The sequence below is a fragment of the Wyeomyia smithii genome, chromosome 1 (genome assembly GCF_029784165.1).
Source record: "Wyeomyia smithii strain HCP4-BCI-WySm-NY-G18 chromosome 1, ASM2978416v1, whole genome shotgun sequence".
NCBI lineage: Eukaryota > Metazoa > Arthropoda > Insecta > Diptera > Culicidae > Wyeomyia > Wyeomyia smithii.
This window is the reverse complement of record NC_073694.1, coordinates 190,064,268-190,082,191: the sequence shown is the minus strand read 5'-3', so window position 1 is coordinate 190,082,191 and position 17,924 is coordinate 190,064,268. Positions and strand designations below refer to the sequence as shown.

Below are 17,924 nucleotides of genomic sequence, written 5' to 3'. Positions count from 1 at the left end.
TTGCACTACACAGCCGCTCGCACCCAACTTTGAAAAGTTCGGCTGGTAAGCCTTCCTTCCCAGCGGCTTTGTGGTTTTTGCAAAGAGCTGCAAGTATTCTTCACCTCGTCCAATGTTGGTGGGTCCACAGCTTGTCCGTCCTCCCCAATTTCTATCCTGTTCCTTTCGACGTCTCTCCTACCTTCCGGTATACAAGGGGTTCCCAAATTGTGCTCCGCGAAGCACTTGATGCTCGGCGAGGCATAGGCAAGTGCTCCGCGATGTTTTTGAATGAATTAAAAACCAGCCGCAATTTTTTTTCTGACAGTTTTCCACATCTTTCATTCGGAAGCATCTGCATTTTCGAATCAATGAATCTTTTATAAAAGATTCTAATTGCGACAACGCAACAGCTGCTCACTCCCAACCCTGAGAATTCGGCAGGGATGCAGTTCTTTTTAACTTTTTGGTGACTTTTTATTCTCTACAAGCTTTCTGGACCTCATCCAAGTCTGGTGGTTCACAGCATGACTACCTTTCGCAATATCTCACCCGTTTCTGTCGACCGTTCAATCTCGAAATGTTGTTTCTAATGCATGGCCACCAGTCTCATTGGTTATGAGGTTTCCTTCGACCTTTGGGTCTTGGAGGGGCAGCCCATCGATAACGTCTGGGAAATACCGTCCGTTTACTAGAATAAGAGCAGGCTGTACCATTAGGATGTTGCCATGTGTGTTGATATCTTTTCATGAAAAATATTAAGGTACAAACTCACCAACTTCATGCCTTTACTGGTACGTCGTATTTGAAAGTCGTTCCCGCAATAGGGTCTATCGCTCTGAGCCCATTGACGACTGACGACAGCTGGGACTTTTAACAGCACTATTCAGATTAAAAGTTTTCTGGTGACGATACCCACGCGTACCCGTTCGAGTAAAGCTCTGATGTTTCAAGTACCATGGAACAGGGTGAAAATGATCAATTTTTATAACAATTTCCAATTAACTTGCTTCATGTACTTTTTTCCAGAAATAGTATAATTTTAAAGCAAGTACTGGTATGTGCTTCAGTAAACCTCTATGGCTATTGGTGAAATTTCTATCGTCTACTTCATGAAATAAATTCGATAATTCTATAAGGTACTATGAGGTAAATTGGGGTGAAATTGATCACCATTGAAATCCATACATTCTCTTGGCGATGCCCTTTTTTTCGATATGCTAAAGATAAATGATGATTTCTGTGCAGAAAAATATCATTTACAGCTAGTTTGGAAACAAAAATAACGATATCTCAGGCTAAAATTTGTTTATTTTCGTTCATGAGCTGCTTGTTGCTAAATTTGCTCTTATTTGATCGTCGTTAGACCGATTTCAATTCGGTTTGTTGCAAACGCTCAAGAACTTGCTCTGAAATTAAAATCGTTGTAGTTTTCTGCGAATTCAACAGTATTTATTTAATGGTATGGAATGATCATTGTTGAAAATTACATTTTCTGAGCTTTTATCAACTTTAACTTTAACACTTCTTCAAATTTAACGTAATTAACCCTCAACTAAGATTACTTTAAATAAATTTAATACTTTTTTTTGTTATTTGGAAACTTGTTTGATCAAATTTGATTGAGTTTTGACCGAGTTGGAAGAATTTTTCGAATATATGAAAAATTGCACCGGGCATGCAAGGGTTAACTTTGACAGGTATGTAAATCATGCAAAAATTGCGTTTAAGGACACTTTAACATTGCCTAGTGTTGTAAGACCAATATTTTTTTATTAGTATATATCATCACGAATTTTCAGGTGATCAATTTCACCCCACTGATCAATTTCACCCCATTCCACGGTATCACGTAATGCAGCATCAATCTAACTTGGCTGTATCTGTCTGCGTCAAACCGTGGATACAGAATGCATCGTACGGAGCACTCCCAGTAGCGATCAACGACAAGTTCACTTTCTTTTGATGGTACCCAGAGCAGTTTTCGATGATAAGTTGCAGCACAGGGCACACACTTAGAAGTTTGTAAGAAATAATAGAAAAATATTGGTTGAAAACGACAACTAGCGATCTTCGAAAATAGTTTGACAACTACAACAGTGGAGCACATATCTGTCAACCTACCAGATCTGATGATAGATGCTGTATACTTTTCCAAGTCTGTATCATATTTTCAGTTCGCTTATTTTTCGCTTTCCCAGCTGCACACACTGTCTGCCTTTAATGAACTATCAATTGGTCTACCTACAAATCCATCATGTCATCGGACAAAACCAAAAAAGGGTAATGTTGCGAGCGACTTTTTGATGGATATTGTTGAGCGGGAAGTTATAAATCTACAGATTGATAAATCTACAGATTGTACAGTTGTAACATTTTTCGGGAAAAATGGATTTTTTTTAATTGTTTTATTTACGATAGAGAATTTCATTTACGATAGAATTCCAAAGTTTTGTTTTCTCGAAAAAATTCCCCATGCCAAATTTGAGCTTAATCGGACTTCGGGAAGTAGAGCCTCAAAGCGGTCAAAGTTACAGTTTTTTTAATCGATGAAAGAAATGTTTGAGCTGGGAGTGTCTCTTGTGTGTCCTGGTGTAGCTCAAGTCTCCCAATGCAAAAGTTTCCATGTCCCTGAATATTTTTTTTTTTCAAAACAAATTTTTATGAAACAACATCAGATTTCGACATTTCATGCATTTCTAAGAGATTTGCTATAAAAAAAAATCGATTTCGGAAACTTCAAGAATTACACTTATGCATTTTTAGGCTGGTCAAAATGTCAGACTTTCACGACTATAAGTTGAACCTTGTCAGAAATTTGGTTAAGCTTAAATTTTGGATGGAGACTTTTTAAATAAATTGTTAAATAATTTATAATTTATTCTAAATAAATAATATAATATAATAAATAATGCATTTATCTAGGTTTTTCACAAACGATAAGGGCGGACAGTGGCTACATTCTATTGAGACATCTACTGAGGGCCACTCAATCACAGTAACGAAAGGAGAAACATTACAATATAACATACCTATCATATCATCTTCTATTTTCCTGTGTGGGCTCATCACTGCGACCAGAGACATTCAATCTATTGTGAAATTGTCCAGGTGTTTTCAGGACTCCGTACTACATATTATTGGCAGTATCGGTTTTTAAGCTTACTGTTCTACGGTACCGGAGCATCCCCGCTCAAATTCCGCGAGTATGGCGAACGAATCAATTTTGTTGGTCACCGGAATCAAGCAACTTTTGCGGTTCAGGCAGTCATCCAGGTAGGCTAGTCATGAAAATTTTCACATCGTGCGCAAAGAGGAACCGTGTACCTCGCGGTAATGTGGCAGTAACATCGTTGATGAGGAGTGAGAACAAAAGAGAGCCCAGATTACTTCCTTACGGCACTCCAGAGGACGTAGTGAATGTTTCAGAATGTGACGACCCAATCGTCCTTGACAAATTGAGTTTTCAGCTTTCGTATTACGCTCAAAACAAGCTCTTTTGTAACTCGAAATAGTTCACAATGAAAGCTGTTATGCGGAACGGGGTGAAAATGATCAATTTTAATAACAATTTCCAATTCCCTAGTTTCATGTACATTTTTCCAGAAATAGTATAACTTTAAAACAAGAAGTGGTATGTGCTTCAGTAAACCTCTATGGCTATTGGTGAAATTTCTATCGTCTACTTCATGAAATAAATTCGATTATTCTATAAGGTACTATGAGGTAAATTGGGGTGAAATTGATCACCATTGAAATCCATACATTCTTTTGGCGATGCCCTTTTTTTCGATATGCTAAAGATAAATGATGATTTCTGTGCAGAAAAATATCATTTACAGCTAGTTTGGAAACGAAAATAACGATTTTCAGGTTAAAATTTGTTTATTTTCGTTCACGAGCTGCTTGTTGCTAAATTTGCTCTTATTTGATCGTCGTTAGACCGATTTCAATTCGGTTTGTTGCAAAAGCTCAAAAATTAGCTCTGAAATCAAAATCTCTTGTGGTTTCCTGCGAATGAAACAGTATTTCTTTAATATTATGGAATGGTCATTGTTGAAAATAACATTTTTTGAGCTTTAATCAAACTTTACTCACTTCTCCAAATTTAACGTAATCAACCCTCAACTGAGATCAGAGCTGCGAAAAGTCAATATCATACTACTGACATTACGCCAAAATGATGCAACACAAGAATCAGCCAACTACGATACATGGTTCATTACAAAAGAGTTTGCGATATTATAATGATTATCTTAGCGTCAACTCTCACTCTCATTTTTTTCTTGCTATCTTTCTCGATCATTCGGGTATGGCTGTACTGAGATTGAACCAGCAGAAATATCAAGTTCATTTAGACAGCATGATGTTATGAGGATAGCAAACATAAAATCAATGATTTTTCTTCAATTGATATGTATGATATTGATATATAGTCGGCGTGCGATCAAACCGAATTAAGCGCCGTTTTCTCAGATTGAGTTATTGACACCCAGTGGATATGAGAAGTAATAATCTATCTATTATGAAGTAACGAAATCGTTAGAGCATTTGATAACGATATTATAACAAAAATTCTCTGTAACAGCTTGTACACAGCAATTGCGGCGGTGAATGTTTTTAGAAGCTTGGTTCGGTTTGACTGCACGCCGACTAAAAGCATTGCCAATAAACAACTATTACTTCGTTTTGTAACTGAGCGTATTTTAGTTTGGTGCTTTTTCATAACACCAATTGTTATAGAAAGAAATCTATTAATATTTTTCAAATGATCTCATATCTGAAAAATAATATTGCATTTTTATTTGTTTTTTTGACAGCATGAGTTTATTAATTTGATTCTTGAATATTGTGCTTGTTGTAGGTTAAACTAAAGACAGTGTTAGTTCGCGGCAAAAAATGAATCGCGGGTGGCAAAACAGAAAACTTTAAAATATGTATGGGTATGTATATTTATATACAGATCCTGTTAAATTTTGGCACGGTTCAACTTTGAAACTGTTCAATTTCGGTTTGAAACGGTTTTGCTTTTCCCCTAGTTTTCATTCATATTTTCTTTCAACGAAGAGGATGGCCGGAGTTAATCGACTGGTTTCGGATATATGGCCGGAATATATTTCAGTAACATGGTAACGATGATCAACGCAGTGCTTAGAAGTGCTTAAAATCCTACCATGCCTCTCATTGAAAAATGTAAAAATGCGGACCTGTTTGAAATTATAAACCTAGTTCATTGGTGGCCATATCTTGAGTTGGGATCGTCACGGACCGCAAAGCAGATCAAATTTAAAAAATCCTGATAGCAACAAACTTCAAGCTGGCACTGACATAATCACGCTACTGAAACGATTTTTGATATACCAAAAATCACCTTGATTTGCATTGCAGTGACATTACCGAGTGAACTCTGTATATTCACGACGATTGACAATGAGAACCCGAAAATGGCAACAAAAGAGACAAGATATTGAATCACTTGTCGGATCTCCACGCTTACTGTGATGGTTGCTGGCTATTCATGAGAGAAAGAAACGAGTGCGATGATATTTTCTCTCTCGTCATTGTCAGCATGTTGCTTGGATTAATCGCAGCTCTGACTGAGATTACTTCAAGTAAATTTAATACTTTTTTTTATTATTTAAAAACTTGTTTGCTCAAATTTGATTGAGTTTTGACTGAGTTAGAAGAATTTTTCGAAAATATGAAAAATTGCACCGGGCATTCAAGGGTTAACTTTGACAGGTATGTGAATCATGCAAAAGTTGCGTTTGAGGACACGTTAACATTGCCTAGTGTTGTAAGAGCAATATCTTTTGATTAGTATTTTTTAACACGAATTTTCAGGTGATTAATTTCATCCCACTGATCAGTTTCACCACATTCCACGGTACCGAGTTTTAAATCATTGCCATTTATCGTTCATCTGTTGAAGTCGATACCTATTGGAGTATTTCTTTCTGAAATGTTCACAGTAGATTACATTCGACTATGTGGTCCCCGTGGTTCTGTGGTTAGCGATGTCGGTCGGCTAGCTCTCTCACACGGTTGTGATATCGGGTTCGATTCCCGATCAGGTCGAGGATCTTTTCGAGCTGGAAATTTTCTCGACTCAGCACTGGGGCACGGTGTATCGTTGTACTTATCCTACAACATGCAAGATATGCCAAAAACAATATCGATAACGAATTCTCTCAACTAATCTAGTTGATCGAGACCGCATTAGGCCCCCAGGCTAGCGTGCGATATTGTTGTAGATTACATTCGACATACTGTCTTATTACACGATGCCTAGTCTCGCAACATGTCCACCGTCTTGGATATAACACCGCATCCATAGCTCAGCCGTCGGTTCCGAATCAGACGCAGTTATACGTCGCGCAATATGGGAGAACAGACTTTCCCCAGCTAGTATAGGGTTAAGATTGCCTTCGGGGTTCGAACAGGATCTTCTCTGAGGTTACTTGTATCCTAGTTAGCTTCCCATGGGGGTTGCGATAGGGACGTTCTCGCTGGAGCTAATATGTCGTGGCGAGATCTTGATTCCCAATTATCAAAATTGGTCAACAAATCTGAAGTTTTGCATCAAGTTGCTCATCAATTGTAAAATGCAAGCACTCCGCCAAACATTTTGACTTGAAAAAGTGCTCGACCGAGCAAACGGTCTGGTCGGGTCTATACAAAGTTTTCTGTTCGGTCACCCAGGTGTCTAATAAATAAAAATGTAAAAGATATCAAACACTCTAAAAATGTTGAAAATTCGTAAAATGCCGAAAATTTTGAATAATTCAGAGATCTTAATTATGTTAAAAATATATAAAAAAAATATAAAAAGTAAACATTGTCGAAAACGTCAAATTATAAAAAGTTCAGGTGAAAAATGACAAAATAGTCTAAAATATCCAAAGGTCAAGACATTAGAAAAATGTCAAAAATGCTCAAAATACCAAAAATGTCAATAACAGACAAGAGTTATAATTTATATATTTCTATAGCTGAGACGTTTTTTTTAAATGTTGAACTATTGTAAAATTTTCGATGCTTCAAAACATCGAAGAAGCAAATATGTATATAAAAAATGTCAAATATGCGGACTATGGTTAACCAACAAAAACTCTGTTCACTGTAAAAATTTCAGAAAAACATTAACGTGCTGGATCGAAACCCGTACAGTATCGAAATCCGTACACCTGGATGTTTTTCTTCAGTTTTAAGCATTATAAAAATGAAAATTCATATGATAGTTACATGTACATGTCCATTGAGCTGTGGCCTTCTGTTAAATTAAACTGTGCGCCAGTAGGCCATGAAATAAAAATATTAAAAATGAAAAATCACTCGTGAATCGGTTTCAGTTGTCATTTTGTTGTATCGTTAGAGAATATACTAAGGAAACGTTCTTCAGATAAAAACGTTTTTCAAGTGGGATATAAGTGTTTTACTTTGTGAATCTTTTTGAAATTGATAGAAAAGGTAAGTCTTTGTCATTTTCGAGCTGTATATTGTCTGGTAAATAGTGTAAACTGTATTTATTCGACAAAAACTGTGCCGTACGGATTTTGATCCTTATTAATTGCTTGAATCTAAATCCGTACAGCGTGTGTATCATGCATATATTGTTGAACATTCTTGTTGTTCTCAGCATATAATGGAATAAAACAAGCATAAATATACGGCAAATAATTTCGAAGGAGCTGTGACTGAGGTTCGCAAGGAAAAGTCGTACCAGGAAGCTTCGAGAGGTTCCGGCGTTCCGGTTTCTTCGATAGGGGGTGCCGCAACGAAACGCTACGAAAATTGCACTTTTGCAGCTGATATAAAAATTAGAAAACCGTGTGAAACTTTAGGAACCAATTGGTCCTCGAAATATATTTATTAGTAATTTGAAGATAAATTATAAATAAAAGATGTTCATTTTTGAACTGATGATTGATGATTTTTTCGAGTTTCAGAGTGACATAAATCATTTTGCTTGCAAATACTGATAAAATATGAGTAGACCTATAAGTAAACATGACAATTTAAAGCAATAAGTTATTTCTTGATTTTATATTGACCGTCGAAGATTATTATGTGCTTAGGTGTACGGATTTCGATCCAGCACGGTACTCAGTTTTTTTTTAAAACATAATGTTTTAAACAAAACTAGCCAGCATATAAAACGAACCAATTTTTGTTCAACGTAACAATCATTGACGAAGGAAAGGCTCTGTACTCGTTTGAATCGCTCTTTAGTGGTTGATTTGTTATGATTTTCTGTTCAGTTCCTCACTGAAATTAGATTAAATAGATATGCCTTGAAGGGCGTAGCAGGTCCCAATACGTTTTCAGCTGCACATGTAGAGCCGAATATTCAACATGAAACATAAATTCACTTGTTCACCACAGCAGAGTACCATAGCATAAATAGTTTACCTGCTTTTTTAAGAGAACAAACAATCCCCTTGACAGTACGTACCTATTACTATTCAATATCCGACACCGTCGGGTCGGTTTCCCAGATATGAGTCCTCGGCGCTTAAACACCCGATGAGATTATTAAACTTTTCCCATTCGTTTCATGTTATGTTCGTTTGCTGTCGGATTTTCTTTTTGGCCCGGAAATTGCCCTACCGCACGGAACCCGTCTGCGTGCGTGCGGAACAACAACAGAGATGCCAAAAGAATTGCCGCCCGAAATTGGTCTGTTTTATCACAGCCGCTTGCGCTGTTAGCAATATTCTTCTTACTCTGGGGGATTGCGTTTTCGCTTCTTCCCAGACATCTGACCGAGCCAAATACACCATTTATGAGACTCTGGCTGCTGTTCGTCGGTGCACAAGTCAGCGGCATTTTGGTTTCGCTGACCGGCCTTCCGGATATGCTGGGAATGCTTTTCTGGGGCGTCCTCTACACCAACGCCGGTTGGGCCGACTTCAGCGGATTGCAGACGGTGGAAGTTTTTCTACGGTGAGTATTTCCAGTTATTGGCTTATATGATCTACTGGGATCATTCTGCAAACAGAAAAAGGTTAGTTCAGAGGATGCACCATTGTGTCCTTAGATTGCTCTGACGTAATTAACCGTTCTAATTGCCTATATGGCAAGGAACGAGCGAAGCGGCTGGAAATAAAGCGCGCTCTTGTTCTGATTCTATTTCCAGGGAAATGGCTCTCGTCAACATTATGCTGCTGGCCGGGCTCGGTTTGGATTACGATTCGCTGAAAAAACTTTTTCGTTTCATCATGCAGTTAACCCTCATTCCAACGATAGTTGAGGTGGCTGCAATTGCCATCCTGTCCAGGTTTCTGTTGGATTTACCTTGGCTATGGGGTATTTTGCTGGGGTAAGTAAGCTATTCCAGATACCTCTTGTTTCCCCGACCACGGCACTAGAGAGTGAGATGTAAAACGCTGCTTCGTAAATATGGCTTTCGATGCATTTTCTTTTGAAGCGTTGACCGCAGACCACCGAGACGAACTTACTGCCATATGCAGCGATAAGCGCGGAGAAAAATCCTTTAATTTGGTTTTAAATGCATTTTTTTTTTCGATGTCTGTGAAGCGAATGATGCCGGGAGCTAACGGAGAGCTTAATGGAAATAGCAACTCTGATGAAAGCCACATTAAAAGAGGTTTCTACAGCAGAAAAATTGAAAATGGCGAAATTCTTTTCCAGTTTTTTTTACAATAGGGTCATTCAAAAGATCGACGGAAGAAAACCTGCACTCTTTGGCCACCGTAAGTGGGTTGGTTGGAGGGAGGAAACTTCTGCTGATTCTACCTCTGGCGTTCTGGATTTTTTTTTCGTGAATGCTTCATTATAGAACCCAACGCAGGCATATAGAAAAGTATAGAACGTAGAAGAAAAAGTTTTTCTTTCGAGTCTGATTTGCCCTAAGTGCAGCAAACAGATTGCATTCGCGGTGGTGTTGTGTGCTGTAGGAATAATAACGCTGGAAATCAATTTGGGTTTCATCTCTCTAACCAACAGTTCTGCTCCTGGTGGTGGCAGCAGCAACAGGACGCTGCGGCAGGGAAAACTTTTCTTTTCAAGTGCGTTATTGAATGCTTACTTTACCGTTGGCAGTGGAGGTTAGAGAAAAGTTGAAGCTCTCGGTCGATTCCGATCAACTGGTGAATGTGTAGTGCTTTTTTACATTGTATTGCACTTAACACTGTCATTGTTTGTTTCGCCTTATTGAAGCATTTCGAATGCAACAATGTTGCCATCGGCATTTTTTACAAGTCAAGCCGATTCTATCTAAGCGAATGTTGTAGAACGTAGTACATTGTTGGTGATTATTCACTGGTTTTCATTCTTTTCATACTTATTAAAAAGTATCGATATCACCATTCGTATTTTATGATCATAATTTCAATAAACAGTAAACCATTGTAAATCATATGCATTTTGTTCATTTAAATTCTAATTTTGTCACTTACGTTTGAATTTCTCACTATTACTTAGTTACTTATTTTCTTAATTTTTTCATAATTGGATAGGCCACTTGTAATGAGTGTAACCTCTATTTGTTTACAGTTTATTACAGTTTACACATTGCCTTCTGATTGGAGTATTTTTTCAGGTTTCGGACAGTCCAAGTAATGGTTTTGTTTAAGTAAATTTTTTCATTGGATTGTTGTAACAATAACAATATAACATTTCGCCTAAATTTAAAGGTTAGACTGAGGTGAGCTTTGTCATACAAAAGGACAGTACGCACAGTAACTACGTAACGGAGCTTACTGCAGTGCTTTTTGTGTGGGGCGAGTTTGCTCTGCCAAAAATCATTTATAACAAATTACACCAAAAAATAACAAAATGGTGGACAAAAGCAGGAAAAATATTTACCCTATAGCTCACTACAGTGTGATTCTGTCTGGTGTAGACATCAGACACCAGAATTGTCAAATGAGGGGAGCATCTAGGTAAAAAATTAGATTGCGTTTTTTGTGTCGATCGAGTTTGCTATGAAAAAAAAAAAAAGATTAAAAATAAACTAAGCCTAAAAAAATACACTAGTCGCAAAAAGCGAAAAGATTTGCCCTAGAGCTCAAACTAAAAAAAGATCCTGGTGAGCAATTACTCTTCGCTATTTTGACGCAGTTCTATCGTTACTAGGGATACCAAAATTCACAGACATGATTAACGCTATAATCTTTCATTTTTTCCAGTTTGAGGACAAGGGCTAAATTTGTGTTGACCAGTGCTATCCCTACATATTAAAATGGAGTTCTGTCTGTCTGTCTTTCTGCCTGTCTGTTTCATACAGACTTAGAAACTGCTGAACCGATCGACAAGAAAATTTGTTTGTAGGGGTTTTTAGGGCCAGAGAAGGTTCTTGTGATAGTTTGACACCCCTCCCTGCTATGGAAGAAGGGGCTCCCATACAAACACACTATCCGTATAGCTCTAGGTTTATTTACAAGAGCAAGAAATATTTCTGTGGTTGATCGACACCCCTTCTTTTCCTAGAAGGGGGTGGGGCTCCCATACAAATGAAACACAAATTTCTGCATAGTTAATAAACTATTCAAGTAAATAGTACCAAACTAGGCATGTGGAATAGAGATGGTCGGGTACGGGTATTTTTACCCGATACCCGTACCCGACCCGTACCCGACGGGTTCGGGTCGGGTTTCGGGTAACGCCATAAAATATTTTTCGGGTTCGGGTCGGGTACGGGTAATTTAAAAACCAAGGCTTCGGGTTCGGGTCGGGTACGGGTTTGAAAAATTCTTAACTGGTCGGGTACGGGTAATTCGATTTGCGTGCATTATGAGAATTTGATGATTAACTTTTCTAGCCTAGGTGTTTTAACATAGTCTTGGTGTGGGAGGGAGAAACGGATACGAAGCAGCACGAAGTTGCATCGGTAACGGTATCATTGATTTCTATAGAACAGCGATTCTCAACCTGTGGTACGCGTACCCCTGGGGGTACTCGAGAGCCTTCAGGGGGTACGCGAAAGAAAAATCAGTAATGGCGGACAAAGCAACTTTTCTTCAAAATACTTCAAATGTTGTTCAATCCTACTCTTAAAACATGACTGTAACAAGCAAACAAATCATAGTTCAATTTGAAACCTGAAGTAGACTACCACAATATGATCTATCACTACTCTATCCCACTCTGCGAGAGCATTTCAAGCGAGGGGGTACAATCGAAATGAAAAATATCGCTAAGGGGTACGCGGACGAAAAAAGGTTGAGAACCGCTGCTATAGAAGAATGATTGCATTTTGCTCGACCGTGGACTTATTCGAAAAATACTTATTATGATACGATAACTTCATCATAAGTAAAGCAAATAGTATGATGGGCTTTGCTAAGCGGTTCAGCCACAATTTTCAAGACCCGTATACTATCAAACTAATGTATATTACATATGTTAGACCTATTGTAGAATATTGTAATCTCATATAGATTAGTCCAAAAACAATTCCTTCTTTATGCGCTTCGCAACTTGAATTGGACTGCATTTCCTCTGTCATCGTACGAAGCACGTTGCATGCTCATTAATCTGCAAACACTTAAACAACGCCACGAATTTGCAATGCTATTCTTCGTCAATGACATTATTTCAATTCGTATAGACTCATCTGCATTATTATCACAACTCAGCTTTAATACACCTTCACGGCATCTTAGAACGAGAAAACTTTTTTCAGAAAAAAATTGCAGAACTAATTATGCAAAAAATGGTCCCATTAATCGAATGATGTGTCAGTATAATCTACATTGTAAAACCATTGGCATAACAACGTCAAAAAAAAAAAACAAATTAAAAACTATCTGAAATACACTAGAAATACTTAGCTCGTAACAAGAACATTGTAAACACTATAAATAATAACTGTAATGAAATATTTATGTAGTCTACATTTGCTTGACGAAATAAATAAACAATTAAAAATGAAAAAAATAATATCCACACAAGCAATGAAACGGCCTTACAAAAAACAAAAAAGAATTTATATGGGCATTTGTTCACGGTGGGGGGGATGGGGGGAAAAATTGGTAAAAATCTGTCCACGTGGTATGTGGATGGCCCCTAAAACCAATCATTTCAAACGATCTTTTGTGTTTGATCGTATTCAATTTAGGGTGTTAGAAATCATTCAAATAAAAAAATGGGCGGAACGTTTGTCGGAGTTTATCGGAACAGCTAGTTCGTAATGAACTACGTCAAGTATCTCGAGCCGGGCTGTTATTTGCACACACTTTGCACTAAGTGTGCTAATTTCCCGTCACATAAAATCTAGAATGGTACCTAGAATGAGAGCGAAAACGGAGTAAGTATGAGAGATATCATCAAGTGAGAAACACTTCATGAGAGAGAGAGAGGAAGAGAGGGAGAGAGAAAGAGAAGAGAGATAAAGAGAAGAGAGATAAAGAGAAGAGAGATAAAGAGAAGAGAGAGAAAGAGAGAGAAAAAGAAAAAGAGAGAGAAAAGAAGAAAGAAAGAGAGAGATAAAAAGATAGAGAGAGATTTTTTTTCTCTGTGTGGACTCATCACTGCGAACAGAGATTAGATCTATTGTGATATTGCCCAGGTGTTATCTGTATTCCGCACTTCATATTATTGGCAGTATCACTATTGAAGTAAGTGATACGTTGATCATTCATATCCGTGCTTGTGTGTAAGTTGCATCTTTCCGTTCCAAGCTTACTGCTCTACTATACCGAGCCTCTGTCCATCCTAACAATATCACCTAATTACAATTCCCTGGAGAGAACTTTCATATGTTACGCACATCAGTTTTATTATAATAGGGACTATTTTTGTTAGTAGGAGAGTCAACAAAGGTATTGTAGGATTCAGATTGAAGGAAGGGTACGTGGTGGGGAGCCTAATAATGAACCCATGCTAAAGTCCTTTGACAACCAAATGGCCTGATTCTATTAAGATTCGAACCCACGACCACCCGCTTACCAAAGCAGACTCAGTAACCTTGCAGCTACGGAGCTCCCCGAGAGATAGAGAGAGAGAAAGAAATAGAGAAACAGAGAAATAGAGAGAGAAAGAGAGAGAAATAGAGATACAGGGCGAGAGAGAGAAAAAGAGGGAGAGAGAAAGAAAGAGAGATAGAGAGAAAGCGAGATAGAGAGAGAAGAGAGAGAGAGAAAAAAGAGTGAGAGAGTATATCTACTAGATATAAATATTGGACTTACAGAGCCCAAAAATATATAGGTAAGAATTTTCGAACCTTTTACTTAGTTATCAACCATCCAAAAACGCATTTGTTTCCTGAACATTGTTAATTTTTATCTCTTAAAAAACAGTTATTTAGCATACTTGTTAAAATGCATAGTTTTGCATCACATATAAAAATGCCAATGAGGGATCTTTTTTCATGCAATTTTTTTTCATAAATCCATCATCATAAATTGTAATGAAAGTTTTAGTTGTTGATAAAATTTTTTTATTTGTATTGTTTCTAAAAATTAGGGGGAAAAGTTATTTTTCTGTGATGTTTAATGGGTTCTGGGAGTCAAACAACTGAATGCAATGCTGAACTGAACCATGCAAAATATTCAAAAACAACCCCACAAAAATTAAAAAATTTATTGAAAAATGTAGGAATCGAACAGAATTGAAAAAAGTGAAAAAGAATGTTTTTGTAGCTCAAAAAAAGTCATTTTTTCATAAATCACGTTTGGGCAACCTGAAAACAATTTTTTAGAAATCCGAAATGTTCTACAAAAATGCTATAAATAACATTATCTTTCAATTTAGGGCTATGCACCTTGACTTTTTCAACATCGATTTTTTGGGACACCCTGGTATCTAGTAAATCTAGTATATTTTTCATTCAAAATCATGAAAAGCATCACAAATTTACAGAATTTTACAGAAAACTCAAGTTGCCTCTGTTGTATTTTTCCAGTAGTGCGCAACGCGCAAAGTGGCAGGTCTCTGAACAAACTTCGGAGAAAACCGAAAATGTTTTTCAAATATTTACATATTACGAAATTTTTGGGGTGGTAAACTAATTTTTGATGCTAGAAATTGTTTTTTTTCCAGATTTTTTTGCTTGGTACTTAAAATTGGAATACTTGTAGTACTGTAAACTTCATGGTCATGATTCACTTCCCAGTCAATCATTTTGTTTAAATATACGAAACTGAATATTTTAGAACTGGCCACCATATGTCTCCATAGTTTTCGTTTTCCAAAATAGCCCACATTGAGCAACAATGTGCAAAACTGTACCCAAAATCTGGAAGGTACAATAGTTTTCTTAAAGGCTGTTGACTATTTGATCGCTCCGAACTGTTTCACAAGATTGTACGGTAGAAATGAGTTCTGTCTGAAATACATGTTTTTTTTTTGCTTCCCTGCAATATGGTTTACCTCGATTGAATTTTTTTTTGTTTTTTTTTTTGCAAGTCTAGAAAATAACCCAGAAAGTACATAAATTTCCCTTCAAAATGAAACTTGTTGAATCATCATCGGATCAAAACTGAGGAAGTTACAGCTATTTAAAGCTAAAAATTGTGATTTTCAAACATGAAAATCATCGAAATTGCCTGGTATGTAAAGTGCTCCCAAAAATTGATATCTCAACCGATTCTCACTAGAGTGATTCTCCGCTCTAGTTTCGCGCAGCTATTGAGAGGTCCATTTTCATTCTCATCAATGAATAATGGAGACAATCGATGAAGTATATTGATGATTGTAGGTAATTTGTAGGCTTTTTGTCTGATGTTAACAAATATTTTTAGAGCCAGAACGGTTTGTTTGATCGGTGCGACATCTTTGGCAAAACTGTAGGCAGGGATCGTCTAACTACTCAGAGTTGTGCAAAAAATCTTCGTGCGTCTCGCAGATTTTTATGCACGTCTCCAGTATTTGGAAGGAGTAAGAGACGAAGGAGAGAGAGATTTTATACTTCAGAGACTCAGAGATCGGGTGCTACTCATTTTTTTGCGTGCAAAGCACACGCCGTTGGGAGACTGCACAATAATTTTTAAAGGGACTAGTAAGAGCAGTTCGGATTGCACTGTACATTTCGTTTCCAAAGAGACAAGTAAGTGCAGTTCGCATGTCACAGCACTCTTTAAGGGCTCTTCCCACTGCTTCCGTTCCGGGACCGGGCCGGGACCGGGCCGTGGCTGTTCCGCGTGTCGTCCGGGCTCGTTTGAGATTGATTGCATGCGTTCTTATGAACTCATTCACACCGACGCACCGTGCCCAGACCGGGGCAGCGTTGAGTTGCTGTGGTGCTGCCGCAGTGCGAGAGAAAAACTATCGTTGCCGACGATACTTTGTGTTGGCCGGAGAGTGCACGGGAGGCACTCGGGTGGATGCGTGCATGTGTAGTGACATATTTCGCGCGGAGTGAGCTGCGGTATGAAAAAAAGAGAAAGACGTTTTTTCACATACACACATCAACATTTCTCAGCCAGAGCGCAGCGCAGGCACGGTTCAAGCACGGCGCATTGTGAATGCATGAAAAGTCCCGCACGAGCCCGGTCCCGGCCCGGTCCCGGAACGGAAGCAGTGGGAATAGCCCTTTATCCGTCCCTTTCCGGAGATGTCTCTGTGCAATTATGTGCAATGAAAGCGTTCGAAACTTGCTCCGAATGTTGCATTAAAATCTGTGTAGGGGGATGAGGGGCATAATAAGCACACTAGGTGAAATGGGCACCCCTCTTATATGCGAAACTACGCATTTTTTAATACAATGTGGTATGTGGAACTGTTCCGTAGTTACTACAGTATATCTTGATGTAGAACAAAAGTGATTTGTCTGTTTAAAACATGGAAATATACTAAAAAAAACAACTTGGTTCCCGGATGTTGGAAAAATTATTATTATTGCGCACTACAAAATAAGCTTATACGGTCGTGGCTCAATCAAGTATGTAGACACATCAATACGGCGTATGGGTCGTACCCAAAATTTCCCCATCATTGACGTTTTGATTTTAAGCTATAATTAGTGTTAAAATCTCATATTAACTTTAACTAATTCGATAGGAGCGAAATGGTCACCTATAGTTGGGGTGAAATAAGACAAGGTTTGTTGTCACATAAATTTACCTGAAATTCATCTCAGTAGACTTGTGAGACTTGTTCTGTTTCCATAGTCAGTGTTTGTTTACAGTGATGGTGCGAACATATATTAGAAAATCTTTGAAGCCGAATCGGTCAGAAAAAGGGACTGCAGGCAGAATTGGCCACCATAAGGCGCGACGGGACATTTACGAAACAAGCCGCCAAGTATCATGGCATCTCGCGACAAACGTTGGCCCATTAGTTGTACTTCTACACAGATATGTTCTATAAGAGAGCTCATTATGCCCCAGTGGGAAGCTCATTGTGCCCCACACATCGACTGATTGCTAGTTTTATAAGCATGAATCTAATTTGTGTTTTTCACCATTATACGATAAACTTTTCAATTTGTGAATAGTGTACCTTTAATTATAAAAAGTTAATTCAAGTTTTGCACTGAAGACAGCCCTTAAATTTTTGTCGTTTTCCATGCTTAAATCAGCAACCGAATTAGGAGCCCATTATGCCCCTATTCCCCCTACGAGTCAGCAGGAAGCCGAAAACGGCGAAATAATCAGGGTTGCCACTCACATTTTTAAATACATTTAACTATTGCACAAGAAATGTAAAGCTAGCTTAATTTTGTTGGTTTCGTTGGAAAGTCGAGAAAGTCCGTAATCAATGATATCTTTAAAACGTCGAATTATAGAGAATAAGAAGCACCTAGAAAAGGAACAATTTCCTCTCTTAAATATGTGATAAACATGGGTTTTGTTGTTAACTAAATTAAATTTTAAAGTCTACTGTACAAGATGTTCTTTGACGCCTCTTTATGTTTAGGTGCTATTTAACTTTAAAAGCATTAAGCTGTGCCTTCATTTAGTGTTTTAAGATCAATTTTCTTCAATCTGTTATTCAACATAGAAGCATACCTTTGAAAACAATAATATGCGTTGTACGGT

The 17,924-nt window shown here is 37.8% G+C and overlaps 1 protein-coding gene across 7 annotated transcripts in view; it reads left to right on the top strand.

The window, feature by feature from the left end:
• LOC129718263 (sodium/hydrogen exchanger 9B2) overlaps nt 1–17,924 on the top strand; it is an 82,672-nt gene that overhangs the window by 53,402 nt on the left and 11,346 nt on the right. For all 7 annotated transcript variants that reach the window (XM_055668858.1, XM_055668861.1, XM_055668862.1 and 4 more), the window contains exons 3-4: nt 8,629–8,925; nt 9,119–9,301. In XM_055668858.1, coding sequence (XP_055524833.1) covers nt 8,629–8,925; nt 9,119–9,301 — 480 coding nt within the window. The remainder of the gene's footprint in view (nt 1–8,628; nt 8,926–9,118; nt 9,302–17,924) is intronic.